The sequence below is a fragment of the Tenrec ecaudatus genome, chromosome 14 (assembly GCF_050624435.1).
Source record: "Tenrec ecaudatus isolate mTenEca1 chromosome 14, mTenEca1.hap1, whole genome shotgun sequence".
NCBI classification, from domain to species: domain Eukaryota; kingdom Metazoa; phylum Chordata; class Mammalia; order Afrosoricida; family Tenrecidae; genus Tenrec; species Tenrec ecaudatus.
Window position 1 is genome coordinate 84,979,639 of NC_134543.1, and position 23,781 is coordinate 85,003,419.

Sequence of the window (23,781 nt, forward strand, 5' to 3'; positions counted from 1 at the left end):
GGGATGGGATGGGAGCAGAATGGTGGTCTCACCAGGAGTATGGAAGTTCTATTACTTCCCTCTCCTCCTGCTGTGGAGGTTGTTAAGGGTGGGATGGGAGAACACATCACACTATTGATTCACATAATGGAACTATCCAAAATTTTTCTTAAAGGGATTTCATTAAATTTTTGGAAGAAAGGTCATCTTAATTCACTATAAAGGAAATTCCTCAGACACAGAAACCTTTTTATCTTATGAACCTTTTTATCTTATGAACCTTTTTATCCCAAGAGCATCAAATATTACTACATACACTCTAGGCTATTGACTGCTTATCAGTTGTTTTTTTAAATGGAGTCAGTAAGGTGAAGCATCATATCACTTTGATCTTTTGAAATAAAGGGGATGAGATGGGAAGAAAGAACATATCGGTCAATAAGATCAAAGAGTACCAAAATGTTGCCTGCCTGCTGTACATTCCACCTATGAGAATTCTCTACATGTATTAACAAGTAGCTCTTTTAAGTGCACATCCTCCATAAAATATGAGGTTAACCAATCATACATCAAAGATAGCTATTGCTCCTCTATGAACTATTGCATCCAAATAACAGATTGCATTTGGATTGGATGTGACATGTGGGAGATCTGACTTCAAGCCCTGGTTCAGTTATTTACCTGATACAGAAACTATTTGAAAATCACTTAACTATAAGAGTATTTTCATCCATACGTATAATGTTCCCTACCACACAAGGGCATGGTGAAGACGAAGGAAAATGATCAGTGTGAAAAAGCTTTGTGACCGCTTAAGCACTGTATAAGTATATACAACTAATTTCCTTTACTCCGTGGAGGAAATCGGTATTCGTAACATTGGAGACTGAGAAACTGCCAAGAAGGAAAACCCTGCGTGGAACATGTGAGTGGCAGGCTCCGCGTAGCCCCAGGGGAAGAGTAGCGCCTCGAGAGGGAGGTGAGAACCACAGACACGAGAGCATCGAGTGAGGGACAGAACTCTTCGTACTCTTGGAGTCCTTGGAGGTTGCGGGAACCCATCCAATCTATCTGCCTGCGATACCCTTTGAACCTTGGATCTTGACAAAACTGATTTCTTAGAAATCATTTTTAACTCAAACAGTTATCGTTTAGCTTTGGGCATTGTGCTCTTGTAGAAAAATGTCGTTGTGAAGTCAGTTTCAACAAACAGAAACTCCAAACTCTGCCTTAATTATTCTTCAAGACAATGCTGTATCGAATCCTTCATGACTACAAATTGCCATGTCCCTGTTTCCAGAGTGTTGTGTAATTATTTAAAAATAAGAATTTTTTAAATTCTCTTCTTTGGAACATTTGTGAGTCTCAAGTGGAAATGTTACCCTAATTTGAAAATCATGTATTAAATAAGCTTCAATCCGTTTCTATTATTGGCTTAATATGTTTTGTTTTAACAAATTTAAGAATAATTTATTAATATTGAGTTTTACTAATGACTATAGTGACAGTAATTAACCCTAAGAGCAACTGATCATCATTATCTGTCCTCTCCTTAGAATATCATGAATATAATAAAATTTTGCAATGCCTAAAATACAGAGAATAACCAGAGCATTTCATATATTCCCAATGTGTACACTAATTTCCAAAACCATCATACCAATAAAAGTAGCCTATCTGTGATAAATGATGTAATTTGTCCCAGATCAAAAGTCTATGACAGACAGTAAAGTAGTTCTGTAAGGTCAGGAAGCTCCACGTTTTAAATAAAGCCATGTCTGGCTACTGATCAATGGTAATGAATTCAATATGTGAGAAGGAGGAGGTCAAAGTCTATTTCCTCAGAAGTAAACATTTTAGGTAATTTCTGACACTTTTTATTACCATCTTCCTTTCCACACATTGTTACATGGAGAATTTAACTCCACACTCATTCTTTTGTATATCCCAACCATCCCACACTCTATACAATCAATAATACCCAAGTATATTCTTCATCAGTTTCATCTCCCTCTCCTCTGGACTCTTCTCTCTTTCGCTGCAATCACCAAGCTCATGCAAGGTGAAAACCCAGCAAAATGTTTACATGCTCACTGTTATCCAAAATAATCAATAAATGAGACCATAAAAATAGCCAATAGCTAGTATTTTAATTTTATTTTCTTGAATTCAGCATAATACAGTTAAGTTACATGATTTTGCATAGGTACTGTGGAAAGCAACATGGCGCTGCCTCAGAAAATTGGGAACAGTAACACCATATGACCCAGAACTCTTTCTACTGGTACATGTGCAAACAGTACATGCACACGCATGTTCATCTCAGCACTAGTCACAATGACAAGAAGATGGGCACAACTTAAATACCCAATCGTGGCCGAATCGTTAAATAAACTTTGGTATATACACACACTGGAATAGTAGGCAACTCTGAAGAAAACAATAAATCTGTAAAACACCTCGTAGCATGGATGAGCCTGGAAGACATTCTGCTGAGTGACATCAGTCAATCACAAGAGGAAAAAATGTTCTATGAGATAACTGTTATTTAAAAAGAGAGAGAGAGGTTTTCCCAGTAAAAGATGGTTCCCAGGGAGAGAGGGGTAAGGCTCAGGCGCGAGGACAGATGAGTGCTATTTGAGTGACAGGGAAATGATATACAGTCAGTTGGAGAGAAGGGTTCTGGAAATGATGGAAACAGGAAAGCCAACTTGGAGCATGGTGAGTTGTTAAGTGTAAAATTGATCTACTCTGTAATCCTTCATTTAATTCATAACAAAAAGTAAAAGGAGAGGAAGGAAGGAAAGACAGACAGAAAGATTTTGATGTTTACTAGGAGGCGTAGAAGGGAAAGTCATAGGCTAGCGGGAAGACAGGTATTAACATGAGTGACGTGAAAGACAATTTTTAACCAGAAGACAATATACAACAATTATGAAAATGGGATAAGCTATTAGGAAATTTGGTGACAATCTTAGTGTAAAATGATGATCAGCTCTGTCAACATTCACTTACTTCACATTAAATCAGATCATCTGTACAGCTCTCAGAAAGAACGCTTATCAGTACTGTGCGTGCTTTACGGACGAGAAAACTGAGACTGGGATAGGTTAAGCAATACACTTGAGTTTACTCATAGAGAAAGCTGGAATTTACACCCAATCAACTTCTCTGACAGAGAGCGCACAAAACCTCAACGCCATTGTCTCATCTCTGTGAGTTAAACAAGAAAACATGAAAGTCTCTTACCTCATAGTTAGCACATAGTAGGCAATTGTTAAATAGTCACTTGATCCTATATGAGCACATCCTAATCATTTGGATGTTGAAATTCGGCTTTCTCATTAATATCTCTTACTGACTTGTGAAGTCTGTAACTTTATTCCCCCCAGAATTAACTGTTGCTAACTAGTTGAGCTGTTGGCATTGAGCCGAGGATCACGAGGACATGGATCCTATAAAGTTCCGGTGGAACACCACCAGTGCTGCAGCTTCCAGTCCTGGATGCTTGCTTCCTCGACACACTCTCCTTCCGTTCCTGAAAGTAGAACCATCCATCTTAAGCTAGCAACCCCAAACTCGCACCTAGAAAGTGCGCTGCAAAGAAAGCACGATGCTTCTGCAACAGTGGATTTCTGAATAAGCTTGTGGTCAACGTTTCCAGGTAAACCAGCACAACCTGGAAAAGTGGTCAGTAGATTTTAATATTATCTATTCATTGGTACAGTCTGATCACACTTATACTATATCATCACTAGACAGGAAGCCAATTACAAAAAGTCTTACTACAAAGTTTTATGCTTGGGCGTATGGGAAATATCACCCTAGCGTAGCTACAAAGGTGTGATTTGTACAGAAATTCTAAAGTGGTTTCTCTCAACAGAAAAAAAATCACCAAATACATCTACTGTGAATGCTTGTTAGCAAAGACTGTGACCAAGACCCAAGGGAATTTAGTGGGGTCTCAACTTCTTTGCAGAAAAGTCAAGGTAAATATGATTGATTTGCCCAACTTCAAATGAATTATTATTTCTGCTGGACTATAATACTCTTGATATTGAAACTACAAGACTGGCAGTTCCGTTTCCTTGGGAAGTACTGAGATAATAATAAATTTAAAAAAACAGCCCAGGGTGAGTTGTATACATTTTATTTTATCTTTCTTTTCTTAATTGTTTTTCGTATGTCTCTGAAGTGTCTATTGCACTATATCCTTATACAAAGTAACAGTAAATTTCAAGTACAATTGAACGTACCTCTATGTTTCAAAATATTTTTGTCACTCCATCAAAATGGAAAACAATAATAATAACAGAAAATGTTTAGTGGAATATATATATTCTGTGAGGAAGGAAGAAGCCCTGGTGGCACAGAGGTTAAGCGCTCAGCCACTAATCACATGGTCAAGCCTACCATCCACTCCAGAGAAGGTGTGATATCACCTCTGTGGAGACTTACAGCCGTAGAAGCCCTGTGACGCGATTCTGCTCTGTACTGTGGAGTCCCGAGGCAGCAGAATCTACTTGACCACAACGGGCTTGGTTTGGGATTTGGGTACAATGAACAGCCATGACTATTTCAGACCTGATTCTGCTTCGGCAAACCTTTTGCCTGAGGAGGTAAAATGTCTCATATTGGATTTAAAATGAAAAAAAAAAAGAATTTAAAATGAGTGGCCGGCTCCATTCTTGGTTAATTCTTCAACTTTCCATGTTGCTACCATGCTTTTAGACACAGCAAATGACAAAAGAAACAGATGTAAATTATACTTTGTATATAATTTGAACAACATCTTCCAACAAATCTTTTAACAGTATTTTCAATAGTAAAAGTACTCTCTAGAGAACAAAGATATTGCTCTAAATATTAATCCAGACTCAAATCTCAGTTTGTTTAATTTAAATGTTGACTGAAAAATCTCCTGTCCCCAAAGTACCTTCTTTGCCAGAGCGCTACCTTTGCTAGTTTCTTGACATGACTGTCATCGCCCTGACTGACTCAGGTGACTCAGGGTCGGCTTTCCAAAACTGCAGGAGGCAGATAGCCTCATCTTTCTCTGTAGCAGGGGCGGGTAGATTTGATTTGGTCATTTTTCAGCCCGACACCTAACTCACAGTGCCACCAGGGCCCCTCTGACATAGACAACAACAAAAGGTCAGTGTCCACAGAAGATCAACATAATGAAATATAGAAAATATTTCAGAAGAAAGGGGAGAGTTAGGAGCTTGAGAGAGAAGTTTTCTCATATATATATATATATATATGCATATATCACAAAGATGGTTCATTTGTCTCGAGGACTGATATGAAGTCCCCTCAGTAGGGAACAGTGATGTAAAGAGGTAGTATAAGATGAGGGGACCCAGGGAACCAGAGAGACAGCTTCCTGTGAAGACCACCTGTGGGAAAGCTATCTATACATCAAATCAGTGACAGAGGGAGACATACCAGGTAAGAAAGTTTCCTCAGAAGGCTATGGATGACAGTGAAAACCCAAAATCAAATTGCCGAGTCCCCACGTGGATGAAGCTGCCCTAGGCCCATTGACCCGAGATGTACAGTCCTGCCCTCTCTGACAGAGGCATTGGGAAGTGCCTTATTGCAGAGACAAACCTCAATCTCACTGCCATGGAGTCGAGTGTTATTCATAGAGACCCTTGAGTGCAGAGTTGCGCTGTCCCTGTGAGTGGCCGAGACCGTCTGAGACACGTTGAGTCACCTCGTCTTTCTCCAGCAGGGCGGTAAGTAGGTTTGGACTGTCCATCTCATAGCCCGATACACCACCAGGCTCCTATTGCAGATAGAGTTAGGCTGAAAGTTAACAGCTTATTTGTTTTCCCTTTGAGCCAGTTTCAGTTGGTTATAGTTTTTGTTTTCTGGTTCCTTTGGGGTTGAAGTTTTTCTCTGTTTTATTTTGCTATTGTTGTTGTTGGGTTTTTTGGGTTTTGGTTTGGTTTGGTACAATTTCTTCATATGAAATTCAGGAGAGGTAAATCTAAGAGTTGAATAGATTCTTAGGGCTATGGCAGAGGAAGGTGGGGGGAATTGGGAGCTAATAATAATGAGTACAAGAGTGAAGAAAGTGGTCTAAAATTGATTGTGGTGATGATGACACCACTCTTTTTAATAGATTAAATCCATGACCTATTTGGTACATGAATTACATGTCAATAAAACTGTTTTAAAAATAATAATACTAATGTTTATATAATAATGAAAAAAGAAAGATACCTATACATGCCGCTCCAAGCTGGCCCAGAACACAAAAGAAAAGAAAATGAAGGTCACTGAGGCAATTCGACTTAATATTCCAACTTTACCTATAGCCTCAGCTCCATTTGAAAAAGGGGGATCTAAGTGTCCGTAAAGGAAGGAGCCTTTCCCCGAAGTCAGGAAACCCAGTATGTCTCCAACTCTGGAGACTCTGGACCAGTTGTTTTACCTCCCTGGGATTCACTTTTTATATTTGCAAAATGAAATGCATAAGTAAAAAAAAATAAAAGATTGGATTAACTCTCAGGTCCCTTTAAAGGATAAGGTTCTACGATTTTATGTCATCTATAAATTTACTTTTTTTTAAATAGTGATGCTTGTGTCAATTTTTTTAACGAGCAGGATCATTTAAAAGGAAAAACAAACAACTCTTTAAGTCTTATTTGTGAACTACTAAACTAGATGACAGAACTAGACTTTGAAAAGAGCTAGGATAACCTAGTCACGACAACAATCTTGGGCCTGGACCTTGACCTCCAGCTTACGAATGAGCCATTTGCCTTCAGCTGGGCGGTGGAGAAACAAACGGTAGACCTTCTTTCACCCACTCCATATTTCATTCAGCAATTAAAAGTTGCTCCAAAAAGTCACAGTCATATTGTCAGCTCTCTGGAAGCTTCAAGAAAAGCTGATGGCTGCTGAAAACGAGGCTATGAAAATTACACTTTCATCAGCATCTCGGGCTGTTTGAGTTAATATAGTCAATAGGACAATTTAAAATTTGTGTTTAAGGCTCTAATTTGTGTGAATTTGGACAAATTAGTTATTTGGGGTAAGGAGAGACATGAATTTCTTCACCCATAAATATCTAAAACCTAAATCTAAGCATAAATATCTTATTGCCTTGAAGAATAAATTGGAATGGCACTTATTTTCCCTCTCTTCCTCCTCCTCCTCCTCTATTTCCTTCTTCCTCTTCTGTTTTCTCTCTCCTCTCTCCTTCCCATACTCTCTCTCTCTCTCTCTCTCTCTCTCTCTCTCTCTCTCTCTCTCTCTGTCTGTCTTTCTCCCCCATCCCCTCTCATTATTCAAGGTTGTATGTGTATTGCCCTTAGTGAATCAAGATTCTTTATTCTATTATTTCAAAAATATGTACCTAATACTTACTCTCTATCTAGCATGACTTAAGATGCTGAATGGAGAATTTTAAAAGAAGCCTAAGGTATTTGACAATAAATTCTAGATAGAGAAAAAGGTTGTAAAGATCCACGAAGTTAAAGTGGGCATAAGATCATGTTGATGGCTTCTATTGTATTTTAGTTCATTGCATATTGCAAGTTACCATCCAAGGTCCATGATGTCGGTTTACCTAGATGTCTGTTTACCTAGATGATGTCTATTTACCTAGATGTGATGTCTATTTGCTTATAACAACAGAGAAAGATGAGTCAGGAACTGAGGACCAAAATGAAATGTGTGGCTGATTGCCTCCATAAACCACTACCTTCTTTGCCATGTGACTACATGAACTGTACGGTGATTGCTATCAGTCCTGAACATTAAGATTCTACAGAAGAACTCTGATCAACGGGTAGAAATGGACAGAATTTCAAATTGTCGTGGAATCCAGATTTTCTAGAGCCATGGAGAATGGAACTATTGTTCCAAGACAATCTTTAAACCTTACATCTTAAACCAAAAATAACCTTTCACATCTTAAACATCTCGAGTAACAAGTTAGCTTAATTAAGAATGTCCACTGTGAGCATTGTACTCTTTTAAAAAACAAAAGGAGCCTGGCGGCACCCTTGTTAAGTGCTGAGATGCACATCAAGGGGTCAATGATTTCAACCCACCAGCTACTCCATAGGAGAAAGATGTACAATCTACTTCCATAAAGATCACCCATCTCCATCTAGTCTGTCCTCTGATATTAAAAACAAAAACACATCCCAACCTAACCCAATGCCATCAAATCTATTCAATTTATAGCAACCCTATCTCTATTTCACTGCTATCCATTGATTCTGACTCAAGTGACCGTATGGGACAGGATAGGGCTGCCCCTGTGGGTTTCTGAGACTGTAATTATTTACAGATGAGGCCACTACACCTACCCTGTCAGGGCTCCTCCTCGCTATGTGGAGTCTAGCAAAGGCTATACATCTTTCCAGGAGCATCTGACTCAGCTTTCTCTTCATTGTGATTGGTGGCTTTGAACCCCAGCTTCAGTCAGCCTTGGGAGCCCTAGGGGACAGGTCTACGCCATCTGATAAGGTCATTATTCGTTTGAATATCAGTTCGTTGGCCTGAGTCTGGAGAGCCTAGTCACAGCAGCAGTAAGTTAGGGAACTTAGGCGGCAGGGAGCTTGGATGAATAGAGAGGAGCCGTTCCGGAAAGGATGAGAATAGATGCACAATAGAAGCGTGTAATCAATGTCACTGAATTGCACTTACAGAACTTGTCAAATCAGTATATGTTCTGCTGTGCATATTCTTAACAACAAGAGATAAAAATAAAGTTGAAAAGAAATGAAGATACAGATAATTACTGACATAGATGTGACGTGTCCCGTGTTCTGTCATTTTCTCTCCTTGTAATTCTTGACAGGTTAGTCCAACAAAGAAGATGGATGAGGCTCTCCTACTCAATCAAACTTCCTCAGTGACACATTTTCACCTTAGAGGTTTATCCGTGGATCAGAAGGGGCAGATGTCTGTATTTTCCATATTCCTCCTTTTCTACATCCTGACACTGATTGGGAACATCCTCATTGTGATAACTATCATCTATGACCGCCGGCTCCATACCCCCATGTATTTCTTTCTCAGCAACCTCTCCTTTATAGACGTCTGTCACTCCACTGTCACGGTCCCCAAGATGCTAGTGGACACCTGGTCAGAGGAGAAACTCATCTCCTTTGGTGGCTGCGTAACCCAGATGTTCTTCCTGCACCTCTTTGCCTGTACGGAGATCTTTCTTCTCACAGTCATGGCCTATGACCGGTATGTGGCCATTTGCAAACCCCTGCAGTACATGACAGTGATAAACTGGAAGGTATGTGTCCTGTTGGCTGTGGCCCTTTGGTCAGGGGGGACCATCCACTCCATCGCCTTGACCTCCCTCACCATCAAGCTTCCCTACTGTGGTCCTGATGAGATTGACAACTTCTTCTGCGATGTCCCGCAGGTGATCAAATTGGCCTGCACCGATACGCACATCATTGAGATTCTCATCGTCTCCAACAGCGGGCTGATCTCCGTGGTCTGCTTTGTGGTGCTTGTGGTGTCTTATGCCGTCATCCTGGTGAGCCTGAGACAGCAGCTATCCGGGGGCAGGCGGAAGGCCCTCTCCACCTGTGCAGCCCACCTCACAGTCGTCACCTTGTTCCTGGGACACTGCATCTTCATCTATTCCCGCCCCTCCACCAGCCTCCCCGAGGACAAGGTCGTGTCAGTATTCTTCACGGCGGTCACCCCCCTACTGAACCCCATCATCTACACCCTTCGGAATGAAGACATGAAAAATGCTTTAAACAAACTAATGGGGAAGAAGGGGAAAAAAGAAGAAAAATGAAAATAGTCCAGCTCTCTGGGTGCTTGGTATTCCAAGTCAAGAAACGTCGGGCACAGACTAAGTTACATCATGTGTTGATCCGACTAGATAGCTCAGAAAATTATTCTGAGGCCCAATATCTGAGAATCATGACAAGCGCTAAGATTCTTAACATCTTCGTTATGTTGGAAACTTTTCCAGGCACTTTGCATCTACTTAATTTCCACAACAACCCTGTGAGTCAGGTCTTATCCTCACTTCTATGTAAGAAATTCAAGTTCAAAAAGAGCAAATGCTATGAAGGAAGTCTCCCGACTACCAGATTATAAAGGCAGGACATGAACTCAAGTGTACCCATGCAAACTCATGCTATTTTCATGACGCCATGCTTCCTGAGCCTGCTTTTGTCTTAGATGAGAAGTGCGGTCTCAACAAACCTTCACATTTCTGGGCAGCCCTTACCTATAACATTCACCCAGACACTTGCCTAAACAGCTTGGCAAACCCTGGTAAAACGAGTTTGCAGATAAGGTACCTTCAAAAAGTTTCTGAACAAATGGAATTAAAAGATAATGGAATCTTTCCATGAATTTTTGAAGCTCCTGACTATCACTTCAATGACTTAGAAAAAGGCTACTGACGCTCTCGATAACCAGGCAAAAGTCGGCCCAGAGAGCAATAGCATGATGATGTTCTATGATCCATTTACTTGGCATATATTTACTGAGCACCTAGCATATTCTAGGTCCTACGTTGATCGTCATAAATAAAACTTGCATATAATTCCTCTCTTGTAGATGTTACAGCCTAATGAACACATAAGACAGAAAAACATATAAGCAAATAAAGTATAGATAATGATAAATACTGTAAAAGGAGATAACAGGATACTGTTAAAGAGTTAGGGGAAAGAATGTCCTTTAAATTGAGTGGCCAAGGATGGACTGAGGAAATGACATTCAAGCTAAGACGTGAAAGATAAACAAGAGTCAACTATGAGAAATGGGAGGCGAGGCATGTTCTAGAGCAGTGGTTCTCAACCTTCCTAACGCCACGACTCTTTCATATAGTTCCTCATGTTGTGGTGACCCCCCCCCAACCATAAAATTATTTTCGTTGCTGCTTCAGAACTGTAATTTTGCAACTGTTATGAATCAGGCAACCCCTGTGAAAGGGTCACTCAACCCCTAAAGGGGTCTCGACCCACAGGCTTGAGAACCACTGTTCTACACCGAGGAAATGGCAGGTGCAAAGACATGTGTTGGAAGACAACTCGTCCTGTCCCAGGAACTGCAGGACTGAGGTGGTCTCAGCGTGGATGAGGTGCCTCAGCGTGATCTCAGGCAGTGGTGAGAGGGGAAATGGAACTTTAAAAGCTCTCTCAAGAAGCTGAGGGTCTATTTCGTTGCAATAGGAAACCATCAGAAAGATTTAAACACTCAAGTGGCATGATATGGCTTTTGTTTTCATGAAGTTATTCAAATTATTATTTAGAGAATTAATTCAACTCGGAATTCATGAATAGCCACTTGACACCTGTGCAGTGTTGCACCAGGAGAGGGATAGAGCCACATACGTGGAAAGCATTGTGAGAAGCGCTCTAAATTGGCATGTTTTAAGGAAAACGGGAAATACGAAGACATATTCCAGGCAATGGTGTCTTAAGTATCTACATATGCACACAAAAAACATGTGGCATATTGGCAATCAATATTTTGCTTTGACTCCATCAGTCGGAAGGTTATTAATTGCAGCTGGGATTGCTTAAGCCATCGGTGAGGCTATAATTGATAAGCCCATTCTATATTTTTAATGTAAATTAATTATTTTACTGGGGAGAGGGATCTTACAAATCTTATAACAGTTCATCATTCAATTGTATTAAGCGCACTTTTATATATGTTGCCATCAACATTTCCAAAACATTTTCTTTCTACTTGAGTCCTTTGTATCAGCAACTCTTTTTTCCCCCTCCCATTTTACATTCTTATAGACCTGATTTCATCATAGTTGTGTAAAACTGCTTCTGACTTGAGTCTTGTATGAGAACTGTACAGGATTGACATAGTGCCCCATTTGTTTGCTTGTCAATTGGCCAGCCAATGATGCTTATATCTTTATATAATAAATTTCCTCTCATTATTTGTCATTTTAATCATTGAGTACTTTCTGTCACTTTAATCATTCATTTTTTTAGGTTTTGGCCAGAGTTAGTGCGTCATTCACTCTGTATTGTGTGTATCTGTGATGTGTAAATGCCTATGCTGTCTAGTATCAGATTCTTCAGAATATGTTTAAGCATGATTTCAATACACTAACAGAATATCAATTGAATAATGAATGACTCAAAGGACTCAATCAATTCTAAATTCCATTTAACATAAGCAAAATTTTTTAAGTCAGATATGTATGTTAGCATTAAGTGTCATGGTGGCATAGTGGTTATGCATTGGGCTGCGATCCGAAGAATCCACAGTTCAAAACCACTAGGTGCTCTGCAGCTTAAAGACTGAGCTTTCTACTCCTGTAAATAGCAACACACTTGGAAACCCACAGCAGGGTCAGAATTGACTCAATAGCAGTGAGGGTTGGTTGGTTGGTTGGTTGGTTGGTTGGTTGGTTGGTTGGTTGGTTGGTTGGTTGGTTGGTTGGTTTGTTGGTTGGTTAGTTGATTGGTTGGTTGGTTGTGAGGGACTTATTCATTCTATTTGCTCCATTAAAACAGTAGCTCCATCTATAAAATCTTCTTCCATATCTAATTCTACTCCTTTCAACCACAGCATATCATCCTCCTGATTACCTGAGTAATTAGTAATGGAGCTTTCGTGGAATGCACTGGTCTATTCCACAATAAACCCACAAAAGCCCCAATAGATAATACCAGTTAAATCCAGGAAATCAACATCTCTGAAATGATGTACGTTCAATCACTCAGTTAACTATTTTTACTGGTTTTCTTTTTTCTTCCTCTTTTTTGGCTCATTTTCATATATATTTCTGTGTAAACCAAACTCATTCTCATCGCATCAATTCCGGCTCAGAGTGACCCTGTAAGACGGAGTAGACTGTCCCATAAGGTGTCCGAGGCCGGAAGCCTTTCCTCCAAGGAGTGATTGGCAAACTTGAATCACTGACCTTTCTGGTAGCAACTGAACACTTAACCACTGTGCCACCAGGCTCCTCATATTTCTAAATATAGTTCTCAAAAACCTTAAGGCTAGTGAAATATCAAAGTATGCTGTATTAATCTTTATGCAATATTTAATTGCCATGTGGCAAAATAAAATCATGGTCCACTTTTGTAATATATTATCATATGCTAGATTTCCTTTCATATCATATCTCCTTTCATATTTAATTTATGATATAATAATACCTCAAAATCAATAAATAGCTACAGTGAACAGGTTCATTCAACACAACTTCCTAAGCATTAAAGCTTCACATTTTCTAAGTTATCACAAGGAAATAGATGAGGGGGGAAATGGACAAATACATTTCTAATTGGCTATAGCTATCCAAATACAATAGGTAATCGGGTACTGTAAGGGTATGTGTTGGGCTGTAATCCAAAAGGTCAGCAATATGAAACCACAAGCCACTCCTCCGGGGAAAAAATACTGGGCTTTTGACCCAGTAAAGTTACAGTCTCAGAAGCTCACAAGGGCAGTTCTACCCTGTCCTAGAGGGTCTCCATGAGTCGGCATTAACTCAATGGCAGTAAGTTTGTGTTTTGGGTATTAAAATAATGACAATATTGCTCAGTAAATGCAGGAAAGTTGCATTTATTATATGACATCACAAAATTAAGTAAACACATGAAAATAAATGTTATTGTAAAAACAAGTTCACAGCTGATACCAAGGGCTCAACTAGTAAGAAAACTACCACTTTCATTTTGAAAATTGTGTTGGCAACAAATGTACAAATGTGCTTGACAGTATGGATGGATGTATGGATTGTGATAAGAGTTGTATGATGAGTTATATGAGCCCCCAATACAATTATTTTTTTAAAGTTCACTTTCAGAAGTTCAATGTTATAACATTATAATTGTTTATTTTTTTATTTTAATAGATCATTTTATTGGGGCCTACACATATATTATAACAAACCATACATCCATTATATCAGGCAGACAGGTACAAATGTTGCCATCAACAATTTCAAAACATTGTCTCTCCTCTTGAGCCCTTTGTGACTAGCTCCTCTTTATTCTTTCCCTCGCCCATGCTGCCACGCTTGAGAACCTTCATTTATTAGGTATCATTATTATTTATACATATTCTATTTCAATCTTTTTAGAGTGAAACCACAAAAGAAAAACATATAAACCTGGGGGTAAAGAGCCCCCCTTTATATGCGCATGTGCAGCTCTATTTTTCTCTGACTTTCATTATCCATGGGGAAAACTGGATCTGATTGATTTTGTAAAGTCAAGAAAATAACAGAGCCACTGTACCCATTCAGAATACATGAAAGGAAAGGTAGTGCAATTTTCCAGAACATCAGCAGTCACAAGATTCAATTTGAACGATTCGCTGTCAGACACTAACTGAAATAGTTAAGGTTTATTGTGCCAACCTGGCCGATAAACACATGTGGGATTAACTGAAGGGCGGAAAGATAAATGACTCAGTGAGCCTTGCCTTTTCAGTTCTCAGGTCTCTTGCTCTCTGATGGTCGAACTAGGGTGCAGCTGCCTTAGCCAGTTCCCTACTTCAGCCAGCAAGGCTCACTTCCTGCGAGACATCCCTGAGGAGAAGCTGCATGGACCTACCATGTGGAGACACCTGCCAGTGCTGAGCTGCTTACACGTTCACTGACTCGGCTTTCCTCCTGCAGTTGGCATCATTGCATGCGTTTTGTGAGATTGAGGAGGACTTTGTAGATCAGTGTCGGACAGATGGGCTAATGTTGGACTTATGGGCTTGGACAGCACTGGGTTTGGATGCGTTCTTAATGTACACTTACCCTTTATACAAAACTCATATATATGTGTGTGTGTGTGTGTGTGTGTGTGTGTGTCTGTGTCTGTGTGTCTGTGTCTGTGATTTGTTTCTCTAATGTGCCCATACTAACAGACTTACTAAGGAACTCCGAACTACACTCTTGACTTTTATGCCATTTCAGATGCCAGGATTCTATGAAGTTTCTGACTACAGCTTTTTTGTGATTGATTAGAAAACCTTCAACCAAACTAGCCAAGTTCCCATGATGCACCTCTACTCACACACTCATTCAGACAAAAAAAATCCCTTACGCACAAACCCACACACTATACACACATATTCAGTCATCTACTTTGAATGCACACCTCCCTTCACTCACCTACCAAACATCTGCCATTCGGTCATGTGATTTCCTAAAAAGAATTGACTCCCTGTTTAACCCTTTACCTGTAAGCTAAAATTCTATCTCCAATCATGCCTTATTTTTAATTTTGGCCTTTATTTACTCTCCAATTTAAAATTCTAATAAGAAATGCCAGTGGTGTGACCAACACAAAATTCTGACCAAGAATAATCTGCTCTTCTCGACCTACGGTTCAGCACAAGAACCTCTAAATAACATTCCCTTTTGTCCATGTCGCCTGGGCTAAAAGTGACAGTAGATGAAGGAGTATGAAGACTCCCACCCTGAAGAAATAAAGCTAAAGCAAAGTTTAGCTATGTAGTCAATGAACAACCTGTGTACAAAGAAGCTGGAAAGTTATGAAAGAATAAGAGATATCTATATCACCTCCCCCCAATATGCAGTCTTTTTTACTATATTTAGAATAATTATATTAATATGGAAAATCAAAATAATACACTTATTAGTTATTTCTGCCTTCATAATAAATGACCACAAGCTTAAGTACTTAAAACAGCATTCATTAATCTCACGGGTGTGGGGCTAAGACTACAATCACACCATATCTGGGTCTCAGGTCTCACATAGACTGCAGTCAGGATTTTGGCTAGAACAAAGGTCACTTGGAAGGCTCAAAGGGGGAAGAAGGTGCTTCCCAGCTCAGGTGGTTAGTGGAAGAATTACAGTTCCTAAAGGGCTTTGGACTGGGGACTTTTGTTTCGGTTTGTTTTGGTTTAGTTTTGTTGGTTGTTGTTGTTGTTGTTGTTGTTGTTTTGGATTGAGGGCTTTGGGACTCAATTCTTAGCTGGGTATCGAACAAAGACTTCTCTCCGTTCTTTAACCCCTGGGTCTCCCCAGCGTAGCATCTTGCTTCATCAAAATCAGAAAAAGAGTGTCAGCTGGCAGGAGAGAAGTCTTTCTCGTGTCTAACTCAGTGACAGAAGTTACATCTCATCACGTTTGCCACTCAAATTCCAAGGAAGAGCTGATACAAAGCTGTGAATTTCAGGAGGTGGAGATCACTGGAGACTCTCAATGAAGCTTCCTGCTGCATCCATCTTCCCAGATTTTCTTCAGTTCTTTCACCCTTAGAATATTCTTAGATTTCAATTTGAAGTCACAGTGAATATAAAGGCAGTTTCGCTCAAACCTTGGCTTTTTGTGATGGCTGATTTCAGAGAACAACATTCCTGCTTGGGGGTAGGGGGATGCCACAGAAACTATTGTGATGTTGAAAACGGCTTACAATGACAGTGCTATTGAAAAAAACCCAAGTGGTTTTCTCATTTCAAAACAGGTGAAATGCCCGGCTATCAAAAGATATAGCGTCTGGGGCCTTAAAGGCTTGAAGGTACACAAGTGGGCATCTAGCTCAGAAGCAACAAAGCCCACATGGAAGAAGCACACCAGCCTGTGTGATCATGAGGTGTCAAAGGGATGAGGTATCAGGCATCAAAGAACAAAAGATCATATCACTGTGAATGGGGGCAGTGTGGAGTGGGGACCCAAAGCCCATCTGTAGGCAACTGGACATCCCCTTACAGAAGGCTCTCAGGGAGGAGATGAGCCAGTCAGCGTGCAGTGTAGCAACAACGAAGCATACAACTTTCCTCTAGTCCTTAAATGCTTCCTCACCCCTCCCCACCACTATCATGATCCCAATTCTACCTTAAAAATCTGGCTAAACCAGAGCATGTACACTGGTACATATAGGAACTGGAAACACAGGGAATCCTGGACAGATGAAGCCCTCAGGACCAGTGGTGAGAGTGGCGATACTGGAAGGGTGGAAGGAGGGTGAGGTACAAAGGTGGACCCGATCACAAGGCTCTCCATATAACCCCCTCCCTGGGGGATGAACAACAGAAAAGTAGGTGAAGGGAGACGTCGAACAGTGTAAGATATGACAAAATAAAAATAATTTATAAATCATCAAGGGTTCAAGAGGGAGAGGGGTGGGGAGGGAGGGAGAAATGAGGGGCTGATACCAAGGGCTCAAGTAGAAAGCAAATTTTTTGACAATGATGATGGCAAGAAATGTACAAATGTGCTTGACACAATGGATGGGTGGATGGATTGTGATAAGAGTTGTATGAGCCCCTAAGAGCATGATTTGGAGGCGGGGGAAAGGTGAAATGTCGATTGATGACAAACCTTGTTCTGGATGTCCACCAACCTCCCAAATGGATGAAAATGTCAGCAAAACTTGGACATTTGTGCTCAGACTGACGATGAACCACTGAAGAGACAGGGAAGTTTTCTGGATTACCTTGGAGCTCGGTTCAGTGAATTTTAGTGGAAGATTTGGGAATGGGAAGGGTCTCTGCAAAATGTGTGCCTCGGGTTCTGACTGACCAGGAAAAGGAGCTTCGAGTTTCCACATGCCGTGCTTTGAAAGAACAGCTCCAAAATGACCCAGACTTTTTCTCCCCAAGGGCATTGCTAGTGCAACATGGTGCTATTCCAAGGACCCCAAAAGGAAACATCAACAAGCCAGTGGAAGACACCATCTTTACTTCGCTTTAAGAAAGCTCATCAAGTAAAATCAAAGATGAAGGTGCTGCTCATTTGGTTTTTTTTTTTTTTAATGTGAGGGGGATAGAGCATTTGGAGTTCATTTCACCAGGTCAGGCTTTTAATGAAGTTTTCTATTTAGAGGTTCTGAAAGATCGCAGGCCAGTGTGCAGCAAAAAAGGCCTGATTTGTGGCAGACAGGGGGCTGGTGTTGCCACTTCAACAGTGCACCTGCTCATGCAGCCATCTCAGTGTGCCAGTTTGGGGCAAAAAAACAACAACAGCATGCCTCTCTTGCCCCACACACCTGACTCACCTGATCTGCGACTTCTTTTTGTTTCCCAGAATGCAGAGGGGCATGCAAGGACAGCAATTTGACAACATAGAAAAGTGAAGAAAAAAATGAGGGAGGTGCTGTCAGCCACCCAAACAGATGAGTTTGGAAAACATGTTTCCAAGGATGGAATCTCCGATTTGACAAATGTATGAAGTGTAATGGAGAGTACTTCGAAAGTAGTAAGGTTGTTTTTTAAAAAGTAAATACATAGCTTTGAAAAAATTCTGGTTTGTGGGGGTACACCCTCGTATACACCACCACTAAGCAATATGGTGTCATCTCAAACAACTGAGAATAGAGATCCCATAGAACCCAGAAATCCTTCTCTTAGGTATATATTCCAAGAGAGTACCAGGACAATATTGCATGAGATCGGAAAACATATTTAAAACTACGATAAAGACTTTCATACCAAAGGGAAAATGACTTTGGAGATTGTTGGAGCAGGGAGGAGGTGAGCAGAGGAAAGAAGAGAAAGCAATGGGTGTGAACTTGGGGAGAGCAGAATACAGTAGTCCACTAGAAGGAGAAGTGAATGTAGCAAGTTGGGGGAGCACAACCTGTGGGGAAATTGGGCTACTGGTAAACTGATCAACACAAAGTTGATGATCTGAAATGTAAACCCACGTCTAATTTACAATAAAAAAATTGAAGGGAAAAAAAGAAAAGGCATAAATAAGCACCTTGAAGAAATATTTGAATACAAAAATGAAATCACCATGATGCATAAAAGCACAGATGTGATGTATAACTGCCTGGTGACAATAACAGCAGAAGAATATGAATCAAGAGAATAGCTTCTCACTGTTTACATGTACCTGAAACTGAGTCTGTCCCCAAATTATATTATTCTACTGAAGAAATCAGAATCTCTCTTGAAGGGTTTCAGGTTCTTTCTCTTTACATAATTAAACACTATGATTTTTTTCCCTTTACCTAATGAAAGTTAATAATCCCCTCTCATTCATGTTTATGTCATTTTACCTAATTTTTATACTCCACATACCGTCTTTCACTAAGGACATAGCCATAATCAGTAGCACTGTTGGCACAGTGCTTAAAACGTTCAACTGCTAACCAAAAGGTTGGTAGTTTCAAACCCACTGACCCCCTCCATGGAATAAAGATATGACAGTCAACTTCCGTCAAGATTCACAGTCTTGGAAAGCTTCCAGGTTTCTACTCTTTCCAAGGGTCACTATAAATCAGAATAGGCGCCATGGCATTGGGTTTGCTTGGGTTTTGCATGGCCATATTGCTCACAATCCCAGTGCCCCCTCATGTGTATGAGTTCAGGAAGATGACTTGTTGTTGTTTGAGCTGCTTCATGGCATTTTTTACCTCCTCATTCCTCAAAGTATAAATGAGGGGATTCAGCAAAGGTGTAACTACTGTGTAGAAAACAGATACCACCTTGTCAACAGAGTAGCTGGTATCTGGTCGAGTGTAGATGAAGATACATGGCCCAAAAAAGAGAGAAACCACCATGAAGTGGGCAGAGCAAGTTGACAGGGCCTTCCGGCGCCCCTCAGCTGACTGTTTTCTAAGGGAAACCAGGATGACAGAGTAGGAGGCAACCAAGGCTAGGAAACAGGTAAGCGAGATGGTGCCACTGTTGGACACAATTAGTATTCCTGTGAGGTAGGTATCTGTGCAGGCCAGTTTGATGACAGGAGGCACATCGCAGAAGTAGCTGTCAATAATGTTGGGGCCACAGTAAGGTAGTCGAATGGTCAAGAAGGTCTGCACCAGTGAGTGAATAGTAGCCCCCAACCAGAGAGCAAACACGAGCTGCACACAGACCCTCATATTCATCACGGTGGAGTAGTGCAGTGGCGTGCAGATGGCTACGTAACGGTCATAGGCCATAATAGTCAGCAGGAAAATCTCAGCGCAGGCAAAAAGATGTAGGAAGAAGAGTTGGGCGATGCAGTTGTCAAAGGAAATGGTCTTTCTCGCTAAAAGAAAGCCCTCCAGCATCTTGGGGACAGTGACAGATGAGTGGCAGATATCAATAAAAGAGAGATTGCTCAGGAAGAAATACATAGGGGTGTGAAGACGTGAAGTAAAGGCGATGGTAACCACAATGAGAATGTTCCCCAAAAGGGTGAGCACGTAAGTGACTGAGAATCCCATGAAAAATATTATCTCAAGCACCCAGTTATCAGTAAGTCCCAAGAAGACAAATTCAGTCACTCTGCTTTGATTTACTGCATCCATCCAATGAGCTTGCCAAAAGACCTTGGGGCGGGGGGGGGGGGGGGTACAGAAAGACCAGAATTAAAGATCATTTATCTTTAATATTATAAGAATGGAATTAATTAAAGTGACTCTACATTCCAATCTGAACTGCTCATCTATTATCAGGAAATATTGCTTCTTTATTATTAGAGAATAGAAGACCAATTTAGTAATAATTACTGTAACATACTCATTACTGATTAGAAGCTACAGCAAGCATTTTATATGCATGTACACCATTCTATTTAATCACAACACTGTGGCATAGGCATTATGGTTCCTGCTTTGCAGATGAAATAAGTGAGCCTTGACAGGAATAATAATACAAACTGCCAATAATCCCAGAAAGAGGGAGCTGCTCCTTTCACGTCAGTCCAGTCCACTCATAGCATCAACCTAAATGTAATTCCCAATTAAAATCATTCAGCATTTCATCTAGCAATCAAATTAAATGTATCTTCATAGCCCTTAAAATTTTACTATGCACTGATTTTTTTTCCCCCATACAAACCAAAAGCTCAATAGCTATCAAGTCAGTTCCAAATCCTAGAAATCCTATATAAAATTCTGAGGCTATAAATATTTTCAAGACCAGGTGGTCTCAACTTTCTCCTACAGACAGACTGGTGAGTTTGAGCCACTGACCTTGTGATCAGCAACCACCACCCAACCACCATGTCTCCTGACTTTGTATTTTCTTTTTTTTTTTTAACAGGCTATATTACAAATTTATGTAGCAATAACTGAGTTCACATCATGCAATAAAAAGCACATTAATCAAGATAAACAGCTTTCGTAGATTCTAAACTTAAGGACTTTTTTTTTCTTTGCAGAATCCTAAAAATCTGTGACACTTAAAATTTGTTAGCCTTTCTACTGATAAGTAAATTATACACAACGATGATGAAAAGATTAACAGACCAGTTGTCTATTATGAATCATTCTAGCTTTGTTCAACAATGGCTGAAACCCTTTTCTCATATTCTCGTTTGTTTTCCTGGTAAAGCTGTGCTGCCTGGCTATTGGCTGGACTATTTGGATATGGTTCTACCAGCAGAGACTAAATTGATGTTAAGATAGAAGACACATCATCTGTTGGGCTCCATCGGTTCGGAAGGATATCTAACATTTTGATAAAAACCTGACAGTCGGCGGTTTATTTGGATATTCTTCAGAAAATTCTATCACTAGTTTAAAAGCACCAGCTTCAAAGGGTGTCCCTTCAGGTCCAAATATAAGTGCATTCCGCTGCACGATGCTCTTTGCAGATGGTGCTCCACCAACACCCACAGGTGGGTACTCTTGCAACCGCTTGAAATCCCGCGTGAGCCACCTCCTGGCTGGGGTCGACATGCTCCCAGATACCCCGCCGTCAATCTGAAAGAAAAGAGTCCCGCACAGCGTCCCCCCACGGCAGTCCAGTCACTGCGGTTCACCGCCACCGCGGCCGCACCGACCCTTTATTTTCCTTATGTATTTTTCTCTCCAGCTAAGCTAGTCTCTATCCTCCAAGCATGCTACCCCACCTACCTTCTTACAACACTTTTGCTTTTGTTTATTCCATTCCCTCTGTTTAGGAAACATACTCTCAAATCAAGAGTAATTATGGACCATTAAAAAAGCATTTGTCCTTGGAGGAAAGTAAAAGGAAATAGAGGAAAGAACTATGAGGCAAAGGGCATTTATAGAGGTCTAAATACAAGCATGTACATATGTAAATATATTTATATATGATGAGGGGGAAATAGATCTATGTGCACATATTTATAGGTTTAGTATTAAGGTAGCAGCAGATGGACATTGGGCCTCCACTCAAGTACTCTCTCAATGTAAGGACACTTTGTTTTATTAACCTGGAATTCCATGATGCTCACCTTCCCAAAATGATCACTGAAGACAAAGCAGATGCATAAGCAAATGTGGTGAAAAGCTGATGGTACCTGGCTATCAAAGGAAATAGTGTGTGAGGTCTTACAGGCTTGAAGATACGCAAGTGACCATCTAGCCCAGAAGCAAGAAAGCCCACATGGAAGAAGCACACCAGCCTGTGTGATCACGAGGCATCCAAGGGACCAGGTATCAGGCATCAAAGAACAAAAAAATCATATCACTGTGAATGACAGGGAGTGTGGAGTGGGGACCAAAAGCCCATCTGTAGGCAACTGGACATCCCCTTACAGAAGAGTCACAGGGAGGAGATGAGCCAGTCAGGGTGCAGTATAGCAAGGATGAAACATACAACTTTCCTCTAGTTCTTAAATACTTCTTCCCCCCCCGCCCCTCCCCCCACCAATATGGTCCCAATTCTACCTTAAAAATCTGGCTAGACCAGAGAACGTACACTGGTACAGATAGGAACTGGAAACACAGGGAATCCAGGGCGGATGATTCCTTCAGGACCAGTGGTGATAGTGGAGATATCAGGAGGGTGGAGGGAAGGTGGGGTAGAAGGGGGAACCAATTACAAGGTTCTGAATATAACCTCTTCCCTGGGGGATAGACAACAGGAAAGTGGGTGAAGGGAGACATTGGACAGTGTAAGATATGAGAAAATAATAATTTATAAATTATTAAGGGTTCATGAGGGAGAGGGGAGCAAGGAAGGAGGGGGGAAATGAGGAGCTGATACCAAGGTCTCAAGTAGCAAGCAAATGTTTTGAGAATGATGAGGGCAACAAATGTACAAATGTGCTTGACATACAATAGATGTATGTATGGATTGTGATGAGTTGTACAAGCCCCCAATGAAATGTTTTTATAAATAAATAAGTAAAAACATTTGTCCTTCAAGATGACCTCAGAGAGTACGATATTTAAGAACTTTCTTGATACTAATTAAATCCTTTTTCTATAATTTTATCCTTCTTTTATAGCCCTTAGCTGTAATAGAAGGTATAATCACACATTTACTTTAGTTCCTCACTAACTTGGAGTTTTATGACAATCAGAAAGCACACAGGTCTAAAAGAATTTAATTAATTAAAATAAATAACTTTAAAATTTTAATAATAATAATAAAGAAAGCACACAGGACTTATCCTTTGCAGCACATGACATCTGGTCCTTCATATGGTAGATATGCAATAGACAGCCTTTCTCTCGTGGTAGCAAGAACCCCCTCACGTAGGCTAAGGGGCACACAAAGACTGGAGGAACATCTGCTAGGAGAAGAGATGTATTTTTTTCACTGAAGGTTCCGTCATAGTCAACATTCTATAACCTTTTAAGAGTGATACCAGGTCAGCAGTTTGAAACCACCAGCCGCTCTGTAGGAGAAAGATGGGTTTTCTAATCCCCTAAAGAGCTACAATCTCACTGGGGCAGTTCTGCTGAGTTCAAGCTAAGCACCTATAGGGTCACTGTGAGAAGTCATGGACTCGATGGCAGTGAGTTTGGTTTGGTTTAACCTATTTCAGGCACTGTGTGAGGGATGCAGATACTATTCTTCTTGAACCTGTCTAACCTCAGCACTCTGCAATCTTAGGGCTTTTTTCAATGCCTGCGAACAAGAGACAAGAGCTGTGGCCAAATCTCAAAGGTTTTAAGTCATAAACTCAGGCATCTAATGGAATCCTGGAGTATGTGT

At 40.5% G+C, this 23,781-nt stretch overlaps 2 protein-coding genes and 1 pseudogene across 2 annotated transcripts; 1 reads left to right on the forward strand and 2 right to left on the reverse strand.

Moving 5' to 3' along the window:
• The first annotated feature begins 8,815 nt into the window (after positions 1-8,815).
• Positions 8,816-9,769, forward strand: OR4E1 (olfactory receptor family 4 subfamily E member 1). The gene has a single exon (XM_075531968.1). The coding sequence runs from the start codon at positions 8,822-8,824 to the stop codon at positions 9,767-9,769; it is 948 nt and encodes a 315-aa protein (XP_075388083.1). The 5' UTR covers positions 8,816-8,821.
• A 9,463-nt stretch (positions 9,770-19,232) lies between these two features.
• Positions 19,233-20,189, reverse strand: OR4E2 (olfactory receptor family 4 subfamily E member 2). Its single transcript, XM_075531881.1, has one exon. It carries the CDS (start codon positions 20,172-20,174, stop codon positions 19,233-19,235), a length of 942 nt encoding a protein of 313 aa, XP_075387996.1. The 5' UTR covers positions 20,175-20,189.
• A 949-nt stretch (positions 20,190-21,138) lies between these two features.
• Positions 21,139-21,548, reverse strand: LOC142426314 (ubiquitin-conjugating enzyme E2 B pseudogene; annotated as a pseudogene).
• Between the last annotated feature and the right edge of the window lie 2,233 nt (positions 21,549-23,781).